The 25,489-nt window shown below is 40.1% G+C and overlaps 1 protein-coding gene across 1 annotated transcript in view; it reads right to left on the reverse strand.

Annotated features, from left to right (window-relative positions):
• Positions 1–1,593: 1,593 nt before the first annotated feature.
• GRIA4 (glutamate ionotropic receptor AMPA type subunit 4) overlaps positions 1,594–25,489 on the reverse strand; it is a 153,008-nt gene continuing 129,112 nt past the window's right edge. The window contains exons 13-15 of the mRNA XM_058836213.1: positions 11,765–11,879; positions 9,402–9,536; positions 1,594–2,725 (exon numbers count right to left, since the gene is read on the reverse strand). Of these exons, the coding sequence (XP_058692196.1) occupies positions 2,561–2,725; positions 9,402–9,536; positions 11,765–11,879 (415 nt within the window). The 3' untranslated portion in view covers positions 1,594–2,560. The remainder of the gene's footprint in view (positions 2,726–9,401; positions 9,537–11,764; positions 11,880–25,489) is intronic.

A 25,489-nucleotide genomic window follows, 5' to 3' on the forward strand; every position in this document is an offset into this window, starting at 1 on the left:
ACAGTAAATATCCCAAGACAGCCCTGACACTGCTCACAGTCTTGGACAAGGAAAGGATGAAGACAAGCTCCTGGAAAAACAGACAGACACAGTAAAACAAAATAGATAGCATTCTTCATACTCAGTCTCTCAATCTGTTCAGCCTCTAACATGCTACTTTGTGAAAAATGGAGGTAAACACTTTTTTTCTTTTTTTAAAAAAAAGGACAAACTCAGAACCAACCCGCCCAGAAGTTGTTTTTTAAATTTAGCTGTGAAAACAAGGGAGCTTCCAGATTTACTCAAAAAGGAGAAAACCAGACAACTCACCTAACCTAGCCAAAGAAACACAGAACAATTCACAGTAACTCATGAATGTGCTAAACACGCCAGTAAAACATGCATACAAAATTTAGTCACAGTGATTCATTATAGTGTTATCTGTCTTTTCTCTAAGACCCCTGCACACACTGTAGTTATTATGCCTGAGGGGTAAGCATCACCTTATTCTCATGTTTGCATGCAGTCTCAAGCTCAGTGTAAGAACTGGTCTCCGTCATCCTGTATTAAGGTTAGTGGAAGGATTTAGGCTCTTGCTGCTATGGTTCAGCTGTCTGATATTTTAAGGTCTACTTCAAGATGAAGTCGTTCACTCTCATTCTTTATGTCTCCCCAGTAAGCTATAAAGGGTGTCCATAGAGTGTTTGAGGCAAGAAACTCATATTTATATTGTTGCTATCTGCACTGAAACTAACCCTGCTTTGCAACTCTGCAGCTGTCTGCGCCAGACAGGAGCATTGGCTCACCAGTGTCTGGCTCTGTTTTTGGCAGTAGCTGGGGCTTGGTCCCTGCTGGGCAGTGTTGGGCTCCACCCAGGGCCCACTCTCCTCTGCATGAGAGCCCTGGGGGGCTGAGAGAAGCACCAGCACCAGGCTCTGGGGAAATGTAAGCCATTGGAACATGGCCCCTCATGGCTAGGGAGACTCTCCAGCTGTGATTACTCCAAGCCTGAATTCACTTGCAGTCTGGGCTCTGGCATGTGGCTGTCACACTGCTGGCAATCCTCTGGATTTGGACACCACTGCCAGGGCCTGTGAGGCCAAGGAGAATTACCATCACAGAACACACTTGCTGCAACTTTGCACCTACAGACATGCCTGCTCCTGTTGACATCTGGCTTTTATTCAAAAGGCTGCTAGTCCTTCCCAGGCATGCCACCGATAGGCTGGGGGATGAAAGCTGAGGCTCCTGGATACCAAGCAGGCTGCATCTATCATCTGTCACATCAGTCTCAAGGACTGTCATCTGTACTTCCTTGCTCCCTGGCATCTCGTCCCTTGACCTACCCAGAGGACAAATGCTACCACTAAATTATTTCCTAACACTTCAGAAAGGTTTTTAGTGTCTAGAACTAAAATACCTAGTGAATAATCATGACAAATCTTTAGCTGCTCTGAGTCCCTCCTCCCTATAGACTTAAAAGCACTTCAAAAATGTGCAGGGACTCGGACTGACTCTGACAAGATTCTGAATCCTTTTGTAAGAAATGAACAGCTCTTTTCTATTTTCCAGGTGGCATCCCTAATGAGCAGAAAACAACTCAAGCTCTGTCAATATTATAAGAACAATTGTTGTTTTATTCTTTTTGGTGGGTACAAAAACCACAGTTTCTTACACAGAACAAGATTATAAATAATATCTGTAACATGAGTGACCCGTAGTCTCTTTTGATTCTACACTGCAGACTGATGAAGTACTCTAAACATTTTATCATTTTGTTTCTTGTATTAGACAGATGCAAATCTGTGGAACACGGAATGATGGAACAGAATGAAGGTAACAGCAAACAAGAGGATGACCAACAACTTTTATAAAAAAAAATTCTCTGAATTTTATTACAGTGATGGCATTTTATATCAATTATTGCAATGATTTTTCCCTAAGATGGTTAGAAAAAAGAATTGTGTTGTCCTCTACTGAATTTACATCAGTTAAAAAGCAAGCATGTTTCAATATTCCTCTTTTTCCAAAGAAAATGTAAATAATTTCTTTATTTTTTTCACAGGATTTACATATTTATTATTTTTTTATCACAGTTTAGTGATTCATTTCTACAGCTGAACAGCTGAGTATTCTTCCATTGTATATATTGATGTTCTGAAGACACAGGTTAGCATGTTCATTGACTTCTATAGCTATTTTTCCCTCTTTGTCAAGACAAAGACCAAAATGGTGTCCTTTCTGAGCATGTTCTTCACAGTTTAATGCGCTAAACTGGCAAGTCTTATTAGTTTTAAGTCCACTCAAGTGAAATTTGTTGCTGTTAATACACCCTTCCCAGCCCCCTCCCCCCAACAAAACTAAATTATGAATTTTCCTGATATAAAATCTGAGTTTGGGTTTCCGAGCTGAGCTCATGCACACACTGTTGCTGATGATGTCTGGCGCATTTGGACGTACTTCCCTTTCTCAGCCAAATTATTAGTTCATCAATGACACTCCCATGTCGTTACAGTCTGTGCTGTGTTCCCATCAGTCACCAACACAGTTTGATTAAGGCACTCAATTATTTTTTTGGTTTTTATGGTAGGTCCGATGCAATTACAGCCAATCCTGAACTTTGTCTAATTGCAGTTCCAGTGTGCACGGCCTTCGGGCAGTCGGGAGTCAATACGCGTCCGTTTTCTCCCACACTCCCTGTGATGGATAATCTGGCTTTGTTTCTTATGGCTTCAGAAAAGGTAAGCTAGGTTTGAAGAAAAAGCAGAAGAGAGGAAAGTGTTATCATGTTTCTGTCCTTCAACCAACCAGGACACAGCTAACACCAAAATATTAAATTTTAGACATCTGCATTTTTCCATGTTAACGTTAAATATAAAAATAGTTATCTTCATAAATATAATACATAGCACTTAAGTCTACTGGGGAAAAAAAGACTAGCAATTCTGAGGGTAAATTTCATTACAATAAATCGTTACTGATTTAAATATAAAATCTGAATTTGATAATGAAATTAACTGAAGAGGTAATACCTTCATTTAAATTGCTTCGAAATGAATTTATATACAGTGAGAAGACCTTTTGGAACCTGAAAGCATTAGCATCTGTGAATAAAGTCATGCACAGGTGTTTATAGGCTTTGACCTTCAACTAGGAATGACAGGATTCAATTTAACTACTGAAAATTGTTTATAAATTGCAATTACTGTGGCAGCTATCTCTCTGGCAATTCCATCATTCAAATCTAAAGAAATTATTACTTATTTTCACAATGCATATATTTAATATCTGGAAATCTGAGAAATGTACTCAAATCTCTTTCATCTATTTTCTCTCAATAAATTACATTTTCTTTGAAAGTTACCTTCTCTAATTGTAGGAATATATATATATATATATATTCCTACAATTAGAGAAGGTAACTTTCAAAGAAAATGTAATTTACTGAGAGAAAATAGTTTTATATGGTTTTCTACATTATGTCTAAATTTCCCATAAGAAGGCTTAAAGTTTTGTTACTTGAAAATCTTTAGTTTCAGCTAAATCAGAAAAAAAATATCTTGTTTAGGGACTAAATTACTCAAGCAATAAAGTCTGGATTTGTTAAAAGGTTTATAGTTATGCCATCTAACTTTAGTCATCCAAAAATCAGGAGCCAAATCTAATAGGAATGTCTCATGTGATTATAAAAAAACCAAAGATGACTAGTTTAAAGTAAATGATTTCCAGATGACTAAAATTAGGGTAAGTGTATAAGGTCAAAAAATTCAGCAAGGCACCCAAACTATATCCATTAGAAGAGATTTCAGCAATAACCATGTTAAGATATTAATCAGTGGGGAAATCTGACTTCTAATCAGGAGAAGCTATGTAAATGGTATGCAGGGATGCAGTCTGAAATACAAATTGGGTAAAAAGGGAGATAGGAGGGTGCATTCACATAGGAGCAAAAGGATAACAAACATTATAAAGTCATTTTGTTTGTTTTATTAGTAATCTCTAAATTTTGAACTTTATCCCTCTGAGCCCAGTTTCTCCTTCTGAGGTAGCAGTGAAATCCTGAGCTGGTGTTCGATATGTGGAGTTAATTTTATATATAAGTATATAGGGATGAGGAAAAGTCCTTAAAACTCCCAAACATTTCCACTGCTTCTGGTGCACTTCTGAAGAAATGCACTAGTCTAATATTGCACTGTTATCGGTAGCTCCTTCGAAAAGTTGTCAAAAATACAGCACAGTCAGAGCTTGGATTTAAAAGCAGCTTTCCAAACCAACTACCCTAAAAACTTCAGCTCTCAAAAGCACCCAAATTCAGGAAAAGGCCTTAGCTTACAGAGGGCATTATGGCATTCCCCTTACAATGAAAAACCTTGGCTTTGGTAAAGGACATCCTTTGAAAACTTTCCCTGCTGCCACTGTACTTTGCGACAGGGACTGTTACCAAACATATCTTGATTTAAAACAACACCCAGACACAAAAAGTGTAGCAGAGGTGATGAGGAAGTGGGGACCTGGGCCTATACATTACCAAAAGCTTCAACTACCTCCCAGCAGCAAATAAAACTCTCTGCATTTGCAAAGCACAGCCATAATGGGCAGTGTGGTATAGAGCCACATGGTTGCTCGTCCTGAGTCCCACTGCAAATGGATACTGGCAACTGCAGAAGTGCAGAGAACACGTTCTGGTCAGTGGCAAGAAAAAAACTAAAGGTGCTTCAGTGTGGGACAGGGATGAGAGTCCAAACCAGATTAGAAAGCAAACTTGGGTGGAAAAGGGACAGCTTGCTCCAGATGTGTTAGATTTCTCAGGAAGTCATCACTGTGTACCAGAGTCTCTCCAGCACACTGATCAGCTATCTGTTCACGGCCATTCGGAGTTTCCCACCTGGAAATCTGAGTGAGAGCACTCAGATTTGTATGGGATATACAAGTTGTATGTAACTGTGCTTTAGCTGCTCAGTCTAAATAACTTTCTGGCCATTGACAACACACTCAGGACAGAAAGACAATAAAAGAGATCCAGGATAAAAAAAAAGGAAAAAAAAAAAAAGGAAAAAAAAATAGAGAACAACACCTTCTCAACAGCCTTCCACAGAAGAACAGAAAAGCTGCAAGGAAATAACTCTTGTCCTCAGAGCAAGACTAACAACAGCTCAGCAACACACCACAGGACAACTCAGACACTTACAAAGCCAGGAGGAGCAGGTCAAACTTGTACTTGAGACATAAAGCCAAGTAACCAGGTAGGGGTCTGCACTATGTTTTAAACTATGCTATAGGTAACAAGCCAGGCTTAACTGTGCTGCTACAACATCAGATTTATGGCCTGGATGCAGAAATAATTTGAGGAGTGGCTGGGATAAGAGGGAAAAGTCTCGTTATTTACTGTGAATATTACCCAAACTGTGAAAGTCTCCTTTCAGTAAGTGTATGCGGTTAATAATGATAAGGTATTTTCAAATTTGTCATTAGTTTTGATTAGATTAGTTGTGAAATTAATCTTGTGAAAACACTGACTGCCCTGTTTCTAATGGGAAACTGGAATTTTGGAAACTGATATCCTCAGTCTGTATAACAGAGATATCCTAGCCTGTGTGTGTTCTTTTGTTGTTCAGGCTCCTCTAGTACTTGGGTCATAGGGAGGTGGCTTTGGCACAAATACCTAAGATGAACTTTTAATGTATTTTTCTCTCTTGACTATGACATTGGAAGTATACAAGTCAAAATAAGTACATTGTACACTTACTGAGCCATCCTGTAGCCCTTCACCTTTTTTTGTAGTTAATTGTAATAATGTAGTTTTTCATTGTTTTTTGTAGTTTGGTAATTAATTTCATTCATTAGTTATAAACAACAGCATGGGATGGGAGAGCAAGAGAAGGCAGCTGAGCTGGAAGCTGGTTCCTGAGCTTCATGGCCCACTGAGAAGGCCATGGAGAGGTGGTGGTGGAGGCTGGCTGGATACTGGGACAACCCCTTCAAAAACCTGTGGGTTTGGCGCGATGAACTCAGCAGGGCTTTGCCTTAGAGCAGCAGGACAGAAGGATGTTAAGCTTCTCACTGCTCTCGGCATCAGCTCTACTTGTACACTAAGGGCTTAATACTAATGGAAAAACTGCTGCCCAGAGGAAGAGGATTGTTCCCTCCTTAAAGCAAACTTTCTTCCCTGCCTTCAGCAGATGCAACTGCTTGCCAGTGCTTCTGGATGTCTTTATCCCACACATATAGACTTGTCCATTATCATATGATAATATGATAGAGATAATATCTAATATAGATATATAATATCTATGTAGACCCACATATACAGACTAGTCCTTCATTTTCATTTTCAGCTACCTTGCAGGCAGGGTGAATTTCCCTGAGGTAACTCATATTTGACTGTATGAAACTAAAATAAAAATCGTGGTAATGAATATTGATTGTCAAGAGGGTTATTTAAGCTATTTTATATTAGTTTAAAACATATACCATTAAAACTATTTGATGTTAGCTTAAAAAGTCAGATGTGTTGGTTACTCATGCAGGTTAGAACCACCAGACATCTTTCCATATTAGCAAGTTTTAGTTCCAATAGGATCTTTTTACTCCTTGGATAAAAAAACCAAAAATAACAACAACAAAAAAGATATCAAAGGTTTCAAAATGTGTAAGACAGACATATTTCTACAGAAATATGTGCAGCCATCATTGTGGGCTCTGTAATGCTGCTAGCTGAACAGGGGTTCATGACTAGCACGTGTATGAACAGATGGCATAGTCCCTGATACAGTCCCCCTGTGCAGTGTGGCACACAGGCACCTCTCACTGCCAGTGTGGCCAGGAGAGGGTGACTGGGTCTTGGCAGTCTTCCACATATGAGCATAAGCATTTTTATAAGAAGTTCACTTGAAATTTCTCAATTTCACATACATATTATGCCAAAGAAGCAGAAAGAATTTTAGAAGTCTGTAAATATTTGCTCAAAATCCTAGTGATTTTTTTGTGAATTTTAAAAATCTGCACCCTAAAATGTTAATTATCAGATGTTTTGACTGACCCAAAAATGAATTTCCAAAAATGAAAAACAAAATGCTACATTTTTGTATCATTTAAAGCATATTTTTCCAATAGGAACTAATCTCTGTATTAAAACAAGTCCCACAGAAATCCAAACTTTAGAGTAAGGTACTTATCTTTCTTTTAAATCCAAAATTCAGTTAGATCTATTTTTTTATTATAACAAAACACTAAGACTAAAAAAAATTCTGCACGTATAATCAGTGTCTGTTGCACTGGAATAACAGCTGGGTGGCAACTGTGGGGACTGTCAAGTCATGCCACGTTTAGGGCATTCAGCCAATTTGGGCCGGGTCAGTATTTCAATGAAAGCTTAATTTTTTTGTTTGCTTATTTTAAGACTGCATTTTGAATGCATTGCGCTCCGTAAACTTGATCAGAAATATATTTTCTGGGATTCTTACTTTTATATCAGCCTGGGGACACTTTCAGTTGTGAGCATATCACTAAAGAATTTAAAGGAAGAAAGCATCCTTGCATTTTTCACAATGACTTGCACAGGATTATTTTTTTTTTAAGACCCTTATTATTGACAGTAGGGAGTGGACTTGGGAGAGCAACATTAGCATCTGGAAGTCCTGTGTCCCAGTGCACAGTAATGAATACAGATCTATAATCCTGGAGTCCCCTTGACACATCCTGTGCCTCACATTTTCACTAGTGCGCAAAGTGCACACCTAACACTTTTTTTTTTTCTTTTTACATGGTGAAACCGGCAGCTCTGTTACAATTAGAATATGAGTCCATCTAGAAGAGGGAAGAAAAGAAGACCCCAGAGAACAGTATGGAGGGGAGAGTTTCCCAGCCAGCCCCCTCCCTCGCGCCCCGAGAACCCACCTATTCCTCGCAGCGCTCCAGCTATCATGCTCAAACACCATTCTCTGCTCACTCTGTGTTTGCTCTGTACTGTATGGTTCGGTACTGTACGGGCTGTGCCTTTAGGCTGTAAGCTCCTCGGGACAGGGACCTGTTATGTGTCTGGCACACTTCACCTACTGTACAGCGCCGTCTACTCCAGCGCTACATAAATAATAAATAAAAAATGATAAGTGTATCTCCAGTTGTTCCCTACAAGCTTTTTTTTTTTTTTCCTAGGTGGCAACATAAGTATTATATTATTAATCATATTTCCCTAAACTTGTGTTTTCTACTTCCACTACAGGGATGGCTCAGGAAAATGAAGCTGAAGATAATTGTTAACAGAGGAGACGTGTGGCTTGCTATTCGCAAGGGCAAGGGAGCTCTAGCATAACAGGGTAGGGTGCTAGCTTCACTTACAAAGCAGCCAGCATAGCTTGGGAGCTACATAAAAGTTATATTTAGAAGCTCAATTTGCTGCTGCGTGCCATTTCCAAAGGTCATAGAGTTGATCTGTCTAATGATTAGTTGGCAAGATACTCACTGTACAGATGAGAGCAAGTGCATTAGTAAACCATCCCTGTACACCTACTCAGGGGAGCTATGCAGGATGCAGCTCAGCAGCATCAGCTCTTCAGCCTCCAAAATCACTGCATGAATGTCTAAAATACACTAGTCTTGACCTAGGTAAGGGGGTTTGTTACTGAAAGCTGAGGGTGATAATCAAGGTCTATTCACTGGTTAGTGACTCCTTGTGACTATTACAGTGGGCAAAAGTTGACCTGAAGCAGGATAATGTGGGGAGGGAAAAAAAAAAAAATAAAAAAAGCCACAAAATTAGCATAAAACATGTATCAAAGGGAGGGTCAAGGAACAGGGAGGGGAGGACGGAGTGAAGTAAAAACAACATTTAGACTTCTTGTAACAGTGCCTTTTCTTCCATTAGGTTAACTATGGTTCAGTGATGTTGCCTATCCTAAATCTTGATTACAGATAAGGCCAATATTGAATAATACAGGCTTGCAGCAATTTGTCACTAGTAGAGTGCAAACCTTTCAGAAAACAGACTTTCCAATCAAGTACTTGATTGAAACTGGCCCTCTGTATATATACTTTCTTAATTAAAATAGTTGTCATCTCTCAACTTGATTTGACAACTTTGAGTTATTCAAAATGCATTTTTCATGTTAAAAATTCTTTGCAATGCAGATGTCTATTAGCAACATAGAATAATATACTGTACATCTGCAGCCAAAAGAACTGAACCACTTTGCACTGAAGTTTTCCAAAATATAAAGCTCTGTTCAGAAGCAAGCACCACTAGACAGACATGTCACAACACTGCGTTACAAGATGCATCACCCACTCGCTGTAGTAGGCCCTAAGTCCTACCCCTAAATTTTAATACTTTCGGTTCCATATACGTTGTAACCTTCTCTATAAGTTGCTAAATTCTGGGTATTCTGCGAGGAAGTTGGGTTAAAAGTCTGTGCACTCTTTGCCACCTTCATTCGTTTCGCCTCTGCCCTGGACTTGTAACAGAACTCTATCAAAGCCACCAGCATTGCCAAGCCCAAGCCTCCAACCAGAATGTAGAAGACTCCAGCAACGTTGCTGAGACTCAAGGCACTCGTCTTGTCCTGGGAAAACAGAAGTAACACAGTTAACCCTGGAAAACGGATCCTGAGAAGCACAAACCACACATTAAAACGTTAGAAATAGACAAATAACAATGTTTAGCTGAAATTTCATGACAGCTGTTCACATACTTTAGAAAAATTAGACCTATCTGGATCTCTAAAACATATTTTAAGCAACTAGTTTTCCTGGTTGGCATAAAAAAGTATTTTAAGTATATTGCCAACATATCAGGATGTCATTGCTTGCTTACTGCAAAGTATTACTTCCATTACATAGAGAATTAAACAATGACACGTCTAGGTCTCTTTAGGGGACATTTCAGCACTGATATGAAACTGCATTTATGTAAAGCTCTTCAGAAGCCTTGGAATCCAGAAATCCATTTATATCAGACAAGACTCTGCCTGATCTTTACAAGAAACAGTAATTGAACTTGTGATAGGCATTGTGGTTAATTTAGAATATCCAGACTGAGCTTCTGATACTTAAATGTCAGGCAAAAATAACATGCGAGGCTTAAGCTCTTTCTTTGAACAAACACTTCCTTCGAAAGTGCACACTTTACCATACACATTGTGATATATTTGCCTCTTACCTATTATTGTATTTTGGTTTTATTTTACTACAGATACAGTTCTGGAACATGCCCATGGACTACTAAGCTCAATAACAGTATACTTCTAAATATCAATTTATGCAATTTAACATATTTTTTATAATTTAGAAAAAAGTAAGGATTTTCTTTAGCAAATTATTAAATATACATAATTTTACCAAAAAATCACCTTCTTGGGTGTATTGTAGTAAATAACTATTCTACATTTCTCTATACTTCACTGCTTAGTTACGAAGCACATTTTTTTGACTTGAAATCCATGTGCTTTTTCAGTATAGTTCTCAAGGAACTCTCTCAGGATTGACTTCATATGCTACATTGTGTGCCTTAAAATACTTATAAAGCTTTATTCTTACGCAGACTATATAATCTTTAGCTAAAGTAAGGAGAACACTTAACTTCTGATTGTAATCTCTATGAAATTTTAACTTATGAAGACTGCAAAAAATTTGGATGTTTAATTTAAAGAGGCACTATTCATGGTGTAATCAGTAGAGTAGCACAGTGAAGGTTCCTATGGATGTACAGAGGTGATTATAGCTGGGTTCTGCTTTGTCTGTGCCTTTTTAACTGGCTAGAGGTATCTAAGTATCTTAGATCACTGTTCCTCTGGTGGCAATTGCTAACATGGTGCTTGCAAACAAGGAGGCGGCAGGACTGAGAAAGATCTGCCCTAACGTAGGTGGTGGGTTGAGGCTTTCTCAGCTGTTATTTACAGGTACTTTGTCATCCTCTTAAAAGGTTTTCACTCCTTTTTTTCAAAGCACTTGCCAGAAAAAGCAAAATGTGTCAGAAAGCTTGTTTCCCAGGCTAATTTTATCAAGGTAAGTCCTGGGACATGCAGGCAGCAAGCAGTCAGTGCCTGTCATTCTTTCCTTTTAGCTGTGGCTGCAGAAGCTGCCATGGAGTCGAGTACTGTGAAGAAATGCCAGACTCCTCAAATACAGGGCTGGCACTGATTGTGGTGTTTCCCAGCCATCAGAAAATACCCAGTTCTGGGTCTGTCCCCATAAAGAGAAGGAGCTGTCAGCTGCCAGGATTACTGTTTGGGTATGGACTAGGATAAACACTGGAGGCTGTAGGAACTATTAATCACTGAAGCCTTTCACTTCAAAGCTCAAGTTAAGTTTTCCTTGGCCCTCAAGGAGCCAGGGACATCCCCAAAGGCTGCAAGACACCACCATCCTAGCCAGCAATGAAAGTCAATCCTTCCTGCTAGCATTTCTCCTGTTCAGAAAACTGCTGAGGTAGGCCAGCTCCAAAAGAAAGTGAGAGAGGACATTTCCTAAGCAGTCAATGGGAAAAGTCCATACCTTCCAGGCAGGAAGGAAACAACTAATCCAGCTTGCCTCTTCCAAACCCAAAAATCTGCTTTGTATTTCTTCAAGAGATGGTCTGAATATGTGGGATTATGTTTGGTGATTTATATCACTGAAGACTTTAAAATGCAATAGTGCTTCCTTAAATTAAAGTGCGACCCCCATCAAGATGGGCCGAAGCTGATTCATTCTGCGTCTACAGCTGCTTATTTTATTTCTACGTCATTTTGTTCATTACTTCCTCTACTGCTTTGTGAACAAGATAGTTAGGTCCCGAACTGTAGCGACTGACCTTACTTCCAGAGTCCTTGGGTCCACATTCACCTTTATCGTACCACCATTTGTTTTTCAGCTTGTCTAAGACGCCTGCCTCACTGAGTTTCAAAACGGCAAGGTTTACAGGAGTTCTTCACGTGGAAAATAACATAAATAACATTATATATGTTATTTTATGTTATTCAAGTAAAACTACATAGAATCGCATTGCAAAGTGACAGAGCAGAGGCCACAGTGGGTGCTATGTCATGTACTGTTGGCCCAGGTTTAGAGACAGACATATGACCGGGACCTGCTCCATCGCTTTAGGTAACAGGCACATACTGCTGGGGAAGATTTGTAAATAAATAGTATGCAATTACTGTGAACCCAAAACTATTGGCTTACACATATTAACAACACACCCTTCAGAGATATATGTGAGACAACTGCTTATGCGACTTAAGAAACATTAATTTGTGTTCCTTGCTTTCAATCTATTTTTAGTTTGCATGAATACAAACTAATAATATGATTTGGCCATAGGTATTTCATTTACTGCCCTCAAAATTATCCTGGCAAGAAAAGAAGATGCTTCCTGCACTGTGCTGCCCATAACCATTTGGCACAGCCCTGTAATAGGAGGTCTGCATGCAAAGAACTTGGGGGCAGAGCTGCGAAATCCCCTTATCCCCAGCTAAGAAGGACTGTGAGTCTTCCATTTTCACTTCCTGTTCCAACATTATTTTAAAATTCAAAGTTTTTCCTTTAATCTCACTTATCCATGTCAGTATTTCAAGGGTCCCAGGCTGGTGATAAATTTCTACTTGAAACAGCTTTTTTTTTTTACTGATGGTATTTGCTGTGGGTGACGTAACAGAGTTTAATATTGAAATGAAACCTAATGCAATGCATCAAAATCCTGAAATGCTATAGGTTTACAGTGAAGTTGCTTAAACTCATTGAATAATGTCAGAGTATTATGGTAATGCCTCACTTCATGCAGAGCTAACACTATATGTTTTAAAAACGTATTAAATTATTAACAGATTTATTTTACGTACTTTCCACTTCAAATCATTGTCCAGTTCTTAATGTGGTAGGCATATAGATATCTATTTATGTGCAGGTGTGCATGCAAATACAATATATATCAGAGAAGCAGGGAGATAAACAGAAATGGCATGTGATAGATAGCCTTGTGGTGATGTTAAATGCCATGATCCTGTATGTGCCAGCAAATTCCTATGGGAAAATTTTTCTCCCATAATATGTGATAATCCATGCATTACTTAATTTATGGATTCAAGGCTTAATAAGAAATAATAAATAAATAATAAATAAATAATAAATAATCAGTGCAAACATTAATGAGTACAGTGTGACTGAGTCTACTAAAATAGTACTGAAGAGGAAAGGGGCTTATTACACTCTTTGAAATTCCCAAACACTTATGTATTGATGTATTTGTGCAGGTTTGTATGTAGCAGTGTAATACACAAGTAACAGCTTCTGAGCCTTGTGTGCTGTTCTTAGCTCTAGGGACCCTGCCTCTTCATACATTCTGATTACTCCTTCTATATGTACCTAAAGTGGGGGATTCACCTCACCTCAATATTTTCACCCCTAAATTATGCCCCATGCTTTGTCTGTCTGTCCAGAGCTCCCTGCAGTTAATGAGAAAAGGTAGGTACCTCCAAATGGTGGGCTTTGATACCAATATTAACAAAGGATGATACTGAGATGCCTGTCTCTTCATTTATTGCTAAAGAACCCTTGGTGCCTTGGAGAAATTTTTGACAGCCATAGTTGGGTGAGAGGATTTCCCAGAACTCTCCAGTGATCACTCTAAGTAAGGAAAAGCTTCATCCACTTTCCAAATCCCACACATTTAATTTATATGCAATACTCTGCTTCTAGAAACAAAAATGCCCATTTTTTGCTCTTTTCCAGTATTCAAACTTACATTTTGCCTTAAGGCTTCTGGCAGCAGGCTGTGCAGGTTGACAGAGGAACATGAGAGTCCCACAGCTGTGAAATGAGTGGGTTTTGGGTGCTGGCAAGTTGCCTGTCAGCATGATCCTCTGCTGGCTTCTAGTGCAAGTGCAAAATAATTAATATAATTTGAATAGCCATCATCTGTAACATGTCATGTGCTGGCACTGAGCCACATTCCCATGCTCCTAAATCCTATCAGTGTAACAGGGCTGGTTATGACAAAGGTAAGGGGGCATACAGGTACTGTTGTCATTTGGAAAATCAGAAGCTTATAGAGTTGTTGCAGATTAAACTGATAACTAGGAATAGATATGAACTATCAAGGCCATCAACAAGTTTGGAACAAGTCAGAAAACAGATGTCTCCATGTCCTTTGCTTTTTTTTTCAGCACTAAGACTTTGGGCATATTAAGCCTGAAACAGGCAGGGGATTTTTTTCTTTTTTGCAGCTGTAGCTCCTTTAATGTCATCCTTTCTGCATTGTCTCTGCAAGGAAGCTCTCAGGTTTTCCTCCAGGAAAAACAATCAACTTCACACTTTAAATTGCCACGTTATCCTCAGTTTCTAAGTGATCTCAATGGCAATGGTCAGCAGAGGAAGTTCCCATTTTTCACAGGGATGCAGCAGTGATGTGACTGATGCCAGGCCCTTGTTTCTCCTCTCCACGAGTTTTGGTGGAAAACTTTCTGAATGAAGGCCTTGCTGACACTCAAGCAAGTCTTTCTTCTGCTGCTCTCTTTCTTGCCTGCCTTAACAAGGCTCTGTGACATTTCCTTCACATCTGACCTCAGCTGTGATGAGAGTGAAGCATTCTGAGAAAAACTTAAAATTATATATTACGATATTTTGAAATATTTTACATCTTCAAAACAGGATCTCTGTCCCAATTTAAATTAGTCAGCTGTGATGGGAAATGCACATGGTCCAATACAAGAAGCCCAGACAAAAGGGCTGCAAAATGGAAAAGGAAGATGTTTCACTTATGATTTTCAGAATCACAGCATATTTGCAATCACAGTAAGTGATTGCAGGTGTAGTGAATTTTAATGTATTTTACGCTTTTTTTTTGTTTCTTTGTTTCATTTTCAGCAGGAGATTTTCAACAGCTCTTATGGGAGATGCATGTCCAGAGCACCTTGGCTCTTGGGGCAAGTCACTTACTTTGACCATGTCAGTCACAAACTCAGAGACTACAACTTGTTACTAGATTGCTTACAAAATCAGCTTGTGAGTAGTCCAACTGATATTAAAGGAGACAAACAAAAAAATTGCTATGGTTTGCTTATTGTGAACAAGAGCAATGTACTGAAGTCACATACAGAGGATAAATTCCACATTTATAATTAAATTTTCCATTAATTTCAGCATTGTGTACTTAATATGGCAGTGGAAAATTATAGATCTGGGTTTTCTTCAATTGCTTAGTGATTCCTGAATTACTAATGTTGGGCTAAATCTTCAATTAGAGTAAACTGGCACAGTTTGTGAAAATCAGTAGTTTTTTTCCAGTGTACAGCTGCTGAGAATCTCTGTTGTATATAAACAGGATCCAACTGCCTCAAGTTCATGTAAGGATAACATATGAGAAATAATAACCAAAATTACTCTTTATCTATGGAGAATAATTTGCTTCACGTAGCCATAGTCCAAAACTGCTGTGTGACAGCACAACACACCCTGTTCTTCACCCATGTGCTGGAGTCAGTGTTGGCACAGCCTGAGGGCACAGGGACACTGGTTTTCTAACTTTTTATCATGTTCTCAGCCCTTCTCCTTCCTCTCTTGGCTTCTTACTGATTTCCTCCTATCCTGACATCAATCACATGCTGTTGGAAGGGCCATTTTTTAAGAGCCTCAGGCTGGATCTTGAGCCAGCATCATTAGCAAAATCAGATTGCTTTAAAATGGCATTAATGAAGTCGCTGTGTTCAGGACAACAAATGGGCAATTATAACATTTAAATCACAATAGTGAGTGATTCTGAAACAAATATAGAATTCTGGTAGACAAGGATTTTAAAAATGCAATCATGGGGTATATTTTAGGAGCATTTTCATTACCCACTCATGGCTGAGACGTTAAGTGAAAGGTCAGTCTCACCAGGTGACTGAAAAAAACATGGGCCACCGTGTTCTCCTGAGGGCTGCCAGCAGAGACTGGAAAGGATCTCCATCAGCACAGCTTCTGTCCACTCACACTTTATAAAAACAATGGAGCCAAGTGCAGAAACTGTTTTTCAGTGCCTTCCCATGCACCACATGAAATGATGGCATACAGTTAGGATCTGAGGTAACACTTTCAAAAACACTCAAATGACTTGAGGAACTCACTTTTATCTTCAATCATGAACTACTTAATGAGATCACTAAACCACAGGGGGTTCACACAGGGCAGCTTTCTGAACTGTCTTTGAATTTTGGCAGATTGTCCCTTAAAGGGAACAATAAATGGGGAGGCTAGAGGTGACCTTTTAACAGCAAGAGAATAGAGGTAGGAGACATCTTGTTTTACAGAGCTATCCAAACCTTTGGAGAACAGCTGAACTCTCTGGAAGCTCCCTCATTTCTGTAGTCCTCTGTATTATCATGAAGGCTTGTTGTGGGTCTACACTCTCATTTTCTGAATAACGCATCTCAAATAGTAACAGCACAATTGCCAGTCAAGCCTCAGGTGTTTTATTTCTTTCAAGAGAAGAGCAGTTTCTTATGCTCATTTATGAGAGTGCAAAGCCCTGAAATTTAAACTGGAGCTGCTAAAAAAGCTCAGGGTTTGTTCTTTTTAAATTCATACAATGAAAAGAAGTATTCTTAAGCTTCTTAAGAAGGTAAGAGCTTAGTTCATGACTTGTTGGTAGCTATCAGGTTTACAAAAGTAGCATGTAATGTTCTGGTTATTCTACTGATGATAATTTGATAGTAGAAAAGAAATAAAATACTTAGAGCTCCATTAATTCAGCAGAAAGGGTCTTGACTTCAATTGATCAAGACTGTTTCTGAACAAGGAAATTAATTTTACAGATGATAAATGGCTAAGTCACCCTTTGGGGAATCAGCCTGGCTGTAGTTTATAACCCAAGACCAGATGCTGCTGCAGTGCAGACTTTGAGAAGCATGGGAATGCCTGTTCACCTGCATGACGTGCCTGGGTCCACCAAACGTGGCCAGTGTGGGTACATGATGGACCTGGAGCTTCCCAGGACCACTGGTGCTGCCTACTCACTCAGCTGTGCCTGGGAAAAACTGTGGCAAGAAACAGGCTTGAGGTCAGCTCATGGCAGGCTGTTTGTAATCCCAGAACCACGGGTTGAGCTCCATCATGCTCTCCATCCTCTGCTAACACTGTCCTGCCCACCACATTGTCTACTGTATCCTCAACTGCCTGTGTCACCTACTGTTTGTTTCCACTGGCAGTGTGTTCCTTCCTTCCTCCTGCATTCACAGGTCCTCTCTTTCTCCATGAACCACACTCCCTGCCTTTCTTTTTTACTTTTCTCCCTGCAACTCCTTTTCCTGTTACTTTCCACCATACCAAACTTGCTCCTTCAGCACTTCCAGACATTTCCCTGGTGAAGCCCTACATGAACCTTTACCATACGCTGCTCCCTTTTTCCTGCTTCATGACTCACAGCACCTGTGGCTGGTAATTAGGGAAAGTAAGTTAAAAAGAATCCTTAGTTTGCTGTCGAGTTTTTGTCTTACTTTGCAACCACTGCAGGCTTATGAGGAGGATATTCTAAGAAAACTGAGGTATTTTAATGGTTTTATTCTCTGCCTGTGACATTAAAAAATAAAATAGATAAATAAATACTCCTCCCCCAGTAATGCAAAAGCTCAGGCTTGAGTAGAGGTAAGCGCTATTGGGGATAATGTATCTGAACATTTTGGAAAAGAAAATAGAGACCATTTTTGAAACTGTGACTGCTGGCAAGCAGAGCGGTGTGGGGAAAAATAGGTAGAGCAGCAGGATTGAAGGCAAAGTGAAGAGGATTAGGAGACCAGTTCTGGGTGAGTGCAGAACAGCCCAAGGGATGGTCCCTGAGGCCAGGACACAGCATGAAAGAGCAGGAGGACTAAAGAAGGAGAGAAAATAGTACGAAAAAAATATATGTAGGCAACTGCAAAGAAAACTACATAAACTGTATATGACAAATTAGTCAAATTTAATCATCTGTTTCTGACTAGCTCTGTGCCTGCACAGCTACCTGTGCAGCATTCTCTAATATATTGTTCACACACGAGCACATAAATAAATATTGTTACATGCTGCCTGGAACAGAAGAGGTATTTTTGATACCTCAGTTCTCCCCCACTTCACCATCTTCCACATTTTTGCTTCTTTTCAGCACCAGGCAGCTTCTCAAATGAAGCTGTGAGAAAGCAAGGAAGTACTGGTACTGGCCATATGGAAGACAGGGGAATGCAGAAAGAATATGAAGCTGTTAACACCTCAGCCTAGCATGCAGCCTAAAATTCCTGTCCAATAAATTCTGGTAAATTATGCCTAGGGAAGCACCATGGATTTCAATTTGTTGGAAAGATATCAGAAAATGTCAGCATGAAGATATTTTAACCGTAATTTATCTTCCTATTTGGATACTTGTGAAAATTGTGATTTGTACTGGTATTGTTTGTGCCAACAGTGGATCCCTGAGCCTGGACCACACATTAAATTACCCCTCAAAGATAGTCACACTGATTTCTTTCTCCTTTTCTTCTAATGTCACTGAAGGAAAAAAGTCTTAGCTGGCGAGCAGGCTTCTGAAGGTATTTAACAAGCTTGGGAAAGGCCCACCTTGAATTCAGAAGATGCATGTTTCTGAAAACCGGTGATAGATCTCACCCCAGAGACCATTTACGAGTTCCCCTTGGGGTGCCTGAACAAATGCAAATATTTTTGCTTTGACAGTAATTGCATACACCTCGGTTTCAGCTGCAGGTACCAGCAGTGCTGTGCTACTGGTGAAGCTGTTTTGTTGCAGGTAAGACCCCAGCAGATGCACCAATTACTTCACATACTGTTTACCCGCTTTTGGTGACATTGAGGCTAACCTTGGAGTCACCTCCCCCGCTGCCACATTCTCCTTTGTCGTACCACCATTTGTTTTTCAATTTGTCCAAGAGGCCTTGTTCATTCAGTTTTAAAACTGCGAGGTTAACAGCATTTCTTGAAACGATAAAACATATTTTGTAAGAAACTGCACAGCTGTTAAGATGTTAGAAGGAATGAGGACTTAAGCTGTTTATAAGCTTGATCCACACACTAAATAAACCTCTCATTTCCATATTTCAAAGCCCTTGGCAGCACAAATAATTGTGGTTACTTCCAAATGTGAAAAATGTGTTTCCAGATCTAGAAACAATTTTCAGAACAGCTTGGATTTTAATGCAAAAATTCTATCAACCAACCCAAACTATTTTTGCAAAATGATGATAAAACTCTGCCTGGAATTAAAAACGATTTACACAGATTTATTTGAATCTATATTTAAAGTATGTTCAGTGTGGGCCCAGGCTGCTTTTTCAAGCAGATGAGAAAATGTATCCCCACGAACTAAAGAGGCAAGATCCCGACTGCCTGTGCTAGACGCTGCCAGTCGCTGTATCACTACAGTTCTGACATGAAGCACTTCAGACTGATCCTGCCTGAGCTAAGGATTAGGGCTCCAGAAACAGGCCATGGGAGGAAGAGCTGAGGAGGACTAACAGCTCACACACTAACTAAGATGCTGTCCAGAGCCAATAGAAAGCACTGGACAAAAGTGCCTAGAGTTCTGTCTGTCTGAAGCCCTGCTGTTGACACATCTGTACGTATGGGATGCAGGCTTGAGAGTCCTGCTCCCTTTGCACATTAGAGACCTGGGGACCAGCATAATGCCATGACTCCAGGGACTCCCTGCTATTCTGAGAGAGCACCGTGTCCCAGCCCTAAGAGCACCTGAGGAACAGAGGAGGAAGGCGGTGATGAAGGGTGTCTGCACTGGGGAACCTGGGAACAGTGCGGCCAAACTGAAGCTCAGGCACTGCTGGAAGAGAAAAGCCAGCCAATTAGCTAAGTGCTGAGAGACAAGAAGGTTTTTTGGACATCCTGAGGACCCAAGATACAAGGAGATTTTTTTAATATCCTGGGGGCTTTTCTCTGGAGAGTTTATACATGTAATGATACCACTGGATGAAAGACAAATCCTGCTTTGTTAGCAACACAGTGGCATGGGCACAACAGACTGAAAGGGGCTCTGTGAGCCTGGTGTCCTCCAAATCATGTTTAAATGCTCTTTTTTTCAGATGAGAGAAATACCTGAGAGAGACTTTGGATCTGTGCAGACAGAGGAGCATTGCCAACACAAAGGCTAAAGCACAGAACCATGGCTTCTGTAGGAACTCAGGGATGCTGGAATTGCACTGACTCTCAGCCAAGAATTAGGACACAGCTGGTCCTAGGACACAGCTGCTTCTGTGCATGCTCAGAGGTTTCACTTTAGATGTCCAGAGAGGATCAGAACCGGACCGCAGCAGTACAGGCAGTACAGTCCACCATACAAACCCAAAGGATAGGCATCTGGACTTAGGACAGTGACTGTAGCCACTACATAACGTTTTAAAATCCTTCCATAACTAATCTGCCAAGGTATTTATGCAGCCTTCATCAGCTCCAAAGGAAACTTTGTACTTGTTTAAGTGTACAGCTTCCTATCTGTATTATTAAGACCCTAAACAGTCACATATCCCAATGATACACAACTACATCAGTATCAAGAAAGTTTTATCTTCCTATTTTTATGTCCAGAGGTCCCTAGTGCATCCATGCCCATCAGACACATACACCCTCTCTAATGGGTGACTGCCCAGGCTTGCTTGTGGCTCTGCAGAGGCAAATGGAACAGTGGCACAGTTCAACTCCAAAATACTTGAGAAGTAGTCAGTAGCTTAACTACTGCCCTTTGGGGATGATATGGGGTTGAGAAAGATGGAGTTTCTCTCTCTGAATTTGTTTAATGCTTTCAAGATCTGGCTGTCAGGACTGAGTGGAATATGACAAGAACTATGACAATCGAGAGCATCCTCACTTCCAACAATAATGAGAGGATGTAACACCTTCCAAGCACTCAAAGAAGGGCCAGGAAGAGATCCTCTAGCAGCAGGGCTCTATCAAATCATGTGGCACTAGAAGACACTGGGGTTTGTGATTCAGCCTCTCTAGAGATGGCTGATCTCTTGTCCCTGGGGGTCTTTTCTGATCTTGGAATGGAAGTTTTTCTCTCACTTGTTAGGAGAGATATCTTCCTGGCAAACAGGTACAGACAATGGTACTTCACAGCTTATGGGGAATCCTTTACTACACTGGTCTATCCAGGGGACAAAAGTCAGCTTCAGGACAAGCCTTTACTTTACTTCTGGTAACAGCTTCTCATAAAGCTCCTCCTGGATGAAAGACAGGTCCTTTCTGGCTGGTCATAAAGTTTGGAAACTACTTGTGTATAGATCTGATGTTACCTAACTTCACTGCAGTTAGACTTATATGAGATTTTCAACAGAGATAAAGTAATTGCTTGTCTGTCCCTGAAAGTGAAAATGAGAACTGTAGTGGGAGTGATAGCAGACTGCTCTTGGTGGATAAATCTTTAAGGGGAATTTAGCAGCCAAGCTGACAAATGTGATTTTGTATAAGTGCTCTAATTATGGTTCACACTCCAGAGGGAGAGAAGCAACTGCAAAATTGGAATGAAATTGTTCATTTGTCCCTTTTGTTCTTGGAAGCAATTGCTTTTGAACCAATCATATTTACTACAGATTTTTCATACTCAGCTTTTCATTACAAAGCCTGTGCTTTCAGTCTGTTTGCCCCATTCAGAAAGTTAACTGTGTGGCCAGCCTTGCCACTTAACAGACAGATTTCCAGTACCCTAAACATAATTGTTACCTTTTTAAGGACATTGGGACTGGGCTATAGATGAAAGATGATCCTGGAAACATAGTTCTTTGATGCTGAACAACATTACTTATTCTGAAAAGCACTTAGATATATATCTGGAGCCTGCTGTCTACAAAGTCAATGTTAAAACTCCTTCTTGCTTCAACAGGATCCAAACCAAGGTCTAATTTAATGCTGCTGTGTCGAATTGTCACACTGGACAGCAAACACAAGCAGCTGCTTTGACAGTTCTACAGATGCGGGCAGGATTGATCATTCCCACAAAAAATGAAATGTATTTCAAGGAATATCACTAACTCTCAACATGCCACTTAATCTCAGTCTGATTTTAAAGCAGATGGGAAACCCTATCAATCTGTCTATCTGAAAAAAGCATCTTCAAACTACTTCCTCTGAGCTGTAGTCTCTCAAGTGTGAACATTAAAGTTCACCAAATTAAACAAAGTCCTTATGCTAAAATCCTTAGAAAGGTTTTTTCTTTTCAATCTTTATCTTATTTTGGGTGAAGATGTTACCTGATAATTTACAAGTTTTTTTCAAGTTAATGTCTACTTACACCTTTCATTTGGATATTCCAAGATGAATTAGAAACAACTAGGTGATATCTTTGACAACTAATATGAGTTTTTGTGCTTAATTTTCATGTTGAAGGGAAAGAGCTTTCTCACTTGCCAAATGTTTAAATTTATCTTCCAAAGCATTAAAGATTATCAAGGAAAATTTTCCCACAGTCATTTTGAGAAGCAGCTGGTTGATAGTAGTCCTAAAGTAATAAATAAATAAATGAAACCCATTCATGAGAGGGTTATTTAGCTGGGTTATTAGCCATATCCATAGACAGTTTCACAGCACAATAGAGAAATGAAAATAAAAAGGATGAAGAAGTAAATGTGGATTTAAGCTGCAATCATCACTCTGAAATGAAACTGTATTGTTTATAAATGTAACACATTATTGTCCTCATCATGTCTAGTAGGCCATGTAAAACCAGGTTAGTTTCACACTGCTTTCTCTGTTGCTTTGTTATCCAGGTCCACCTCAACATGCGGAAATAAATAATTTCCCTCTGGTCAGCAAAACACAGAGAACCTTTGCTCAACACAGCTGTACCTCCCAGGTAGGTTATAACTGAGAGCCTAAAATGTGTGATGGTGACTGTATTGAAAATTATATACTGAGACTTCAGAGCCAGGCTAGATCACCCACACTCATCCTAAGACAGTGCTTTGTTCTGCCACAGAGGAAGACATTTGTAAACCTGAGTCTCCATGGCAGAAACTTTTCTCTCATCTTAAGAAGTAGATATGTATTCTGAATACCACACTTAGTCCAAACTCCCACTAAAGACAAAGTATTCCTCAATAAAGGAATTGATGTCTTTGCAAGAGTCAGGGTTTAAGAGCAGAAAGCAGGAAAGGGCTTCAATATTTGACCCTTAATCCTTGGTGTCACTGCACAGTCCTGCCTTTTCCATTACTCAGAAAACAGAATCCTTGCATGCAGTAGTCAAGCCAGTTCAGACAAAACTGCAACCCTCACTTCACTGGTACTTGGGTACACAGTGATTTCAATGCATGGATTACAACTATTTTTAACCAACCTTTAGAATTACAGTATGAAAAATGTGATGAGAATTAAATCATTATCACTCAGTTAAAAATCTTTAAAATCCCTATAAATCTCCCTATAAATAAACAGTAGTAAGCAGTTTAAAACATTAATTAGTATCCCTTCTCTTTTCTTTCGAAGAGCCCATATGTGTTGTAGGTAAACCTGACACAGTTATCAAAAGATAAAACTGCACAGACAGATGCCAATGGGACTACCCAGTCCCTTGCAAAATAACATCAGTGATTCCAAACAGATACCTCATTTGTTACCCAAAAGAATTGCAGCAGGTTGCTTGCCCAGAGCCCAGGGAAGCCAGCAGAGGGGTTGGCTTTGACTTCCAGTGAGTTTGGATCACATCAATGGTTAGCAGTTGACCCATCTGTTGGACTTCAGTCTGCAAGAAGCAGTGAGGGAGGCATGCAACAAATGACCTGAACACCACACTGTGGTACCCAGCTCATGTATATGCTCAACCACAGGAGGGGCTTTTCCACAGCTGATAAAGGCACACAAAGGTCCCTGCACCACAAGGGAATGAGACAGAGGTCCAGGCTAGGGACCACCATAGCCAACATCACCAGCACTACTGGAAATCTGAGACAGTCATAGCAGAACATCATGAAAAGGGACACAACATTTTGCCTAATGCAACAGTTTCAACATCAATTTCAGCACAGCAATTCATCACTCCTTAGAAATCAGGAACTAAAACATGAAATGCATTCTGCTCAGTAAGATCAAGCCTGTTCTCACAGTTTAATGCCCAGAGCTTGAATACACACAACAGAAAGAAAAAAGCTCTCTCCAGGCTAAATAAGTATCCAGATGTATGTATACTTGTATGCAAATATGTGCACTCTCAGCCAAAGCTGCTTTTCATTTAAGTCATTCAGTTCTCAAAATCTCTGGATGCACCATGGTTCATAGGATGGGTGGAAAGCACCACCCATCTGCACCATTCAGCATCATCCCAAAATGCAATTCTAAGGACTCAGCCTTGGCCTGGTTCGTGGAGACTGTCTCCATGAAGTATGATCTCAGAATATCTGCTTTTGAATACTAAATACTGAATACTGGCAAAAAGGTACGGACGGGTACCTAAGTACTCATTACAACAAAGGCAGGATCTCTGCTGTAGGCATTTAATAACAATATTTCAGGCAGCCGGTACAGCTTTGCCAGGAAAACTCAAATGTCTTTAGCTATTTAAACAGCTTTGACATTTTCCTGAATCCCTTTCTTGAACTTAGTCTCATACATTCTGTGTAAGTGGCATGTTAGATAGCAAAAATACTTCCCTGCATCCTGGGCATATTCTTAGCACAGTTCTGCAGTTATCATCACAGACGGCGGCACTGTTGTTTCACTGCTAGGATTGGGGATGTTGTTCACTTTCAATAATGAAGGAACAAGATGTGCAAAAATAACGTGACTCACTAATGAGACCCCACATACATGAAAACAGCCTTGCTTCAATTGCAGCCATACTGTACAGCCCATCATCTCAGAAATGCTGGGGCCACTGCTGCATCTGCCGAGGCAAAAGTGGAGCAGAGACCCCAACTCTCCAAAAGCCTTTTCACAAATCATTCCCACAAGGGATTTCAAAATTTCAAGGGATTTCAGAAATTGCTCAGTCACTTAGAAATCACGTGGTGAAGAGAGATGGCATCTCTGGTTAACCTCGGATTCTCTGAACACAGAACAAAGTTCAACAAGGAGTACTGAATGCTATACGAACAAAGCTCCATAGGTGGGCCATATGTGAGGTACGGGCCAACTGGCAAAATACAGAGGCTTTCTTTCTATTATGATAAAATGTATAACCACATTGTCCTATAAGTTTGTTGCACATACACTCCTATATAACCGGTGCCTGTAAGGAAAGGGGAATCAGCAAACTACTGTACAATGGGAAGTAAAACCACAGATGTGGTGGTGCATCAGCACAAGAGGAACAAGCTTTCCTGAGACTGCAGTATCACAGCCAGTGTAGGCAAGCGATGATGTGTCTCAAGCAACCCCAAGCTCACTTTCCTCCTTGCACTTTGGATGTCTCTCCCTGCAGCTGCCTGCTGGTGCAGCCATCATGCAGACCAGCCCCTGGGCACTCCTGGCACAGGCTTCCTCCTGCAGGACAAGCCAGAGAGGCTGCTCAGTGATGCCAAGGTCAGTGACCTTATTTCAGTGATGTGAATTGCAGTTATTCTCTCATGACCTAATC

Source organism: Poecile atricapillus, chromosome 1, assembly GCF_030490865.1.
Source record: "Poecile atricapillus isolate bPoeAtr1 chromosome 1, bPoeAtr1.hap1, whole genome shotgun sequence".
Taxonomy (NCBI): Eukaryota; Metazoa; Chordata; class Aves; order Passeriformes; family Paridae; genus Poecile; species Poecile atricapillus.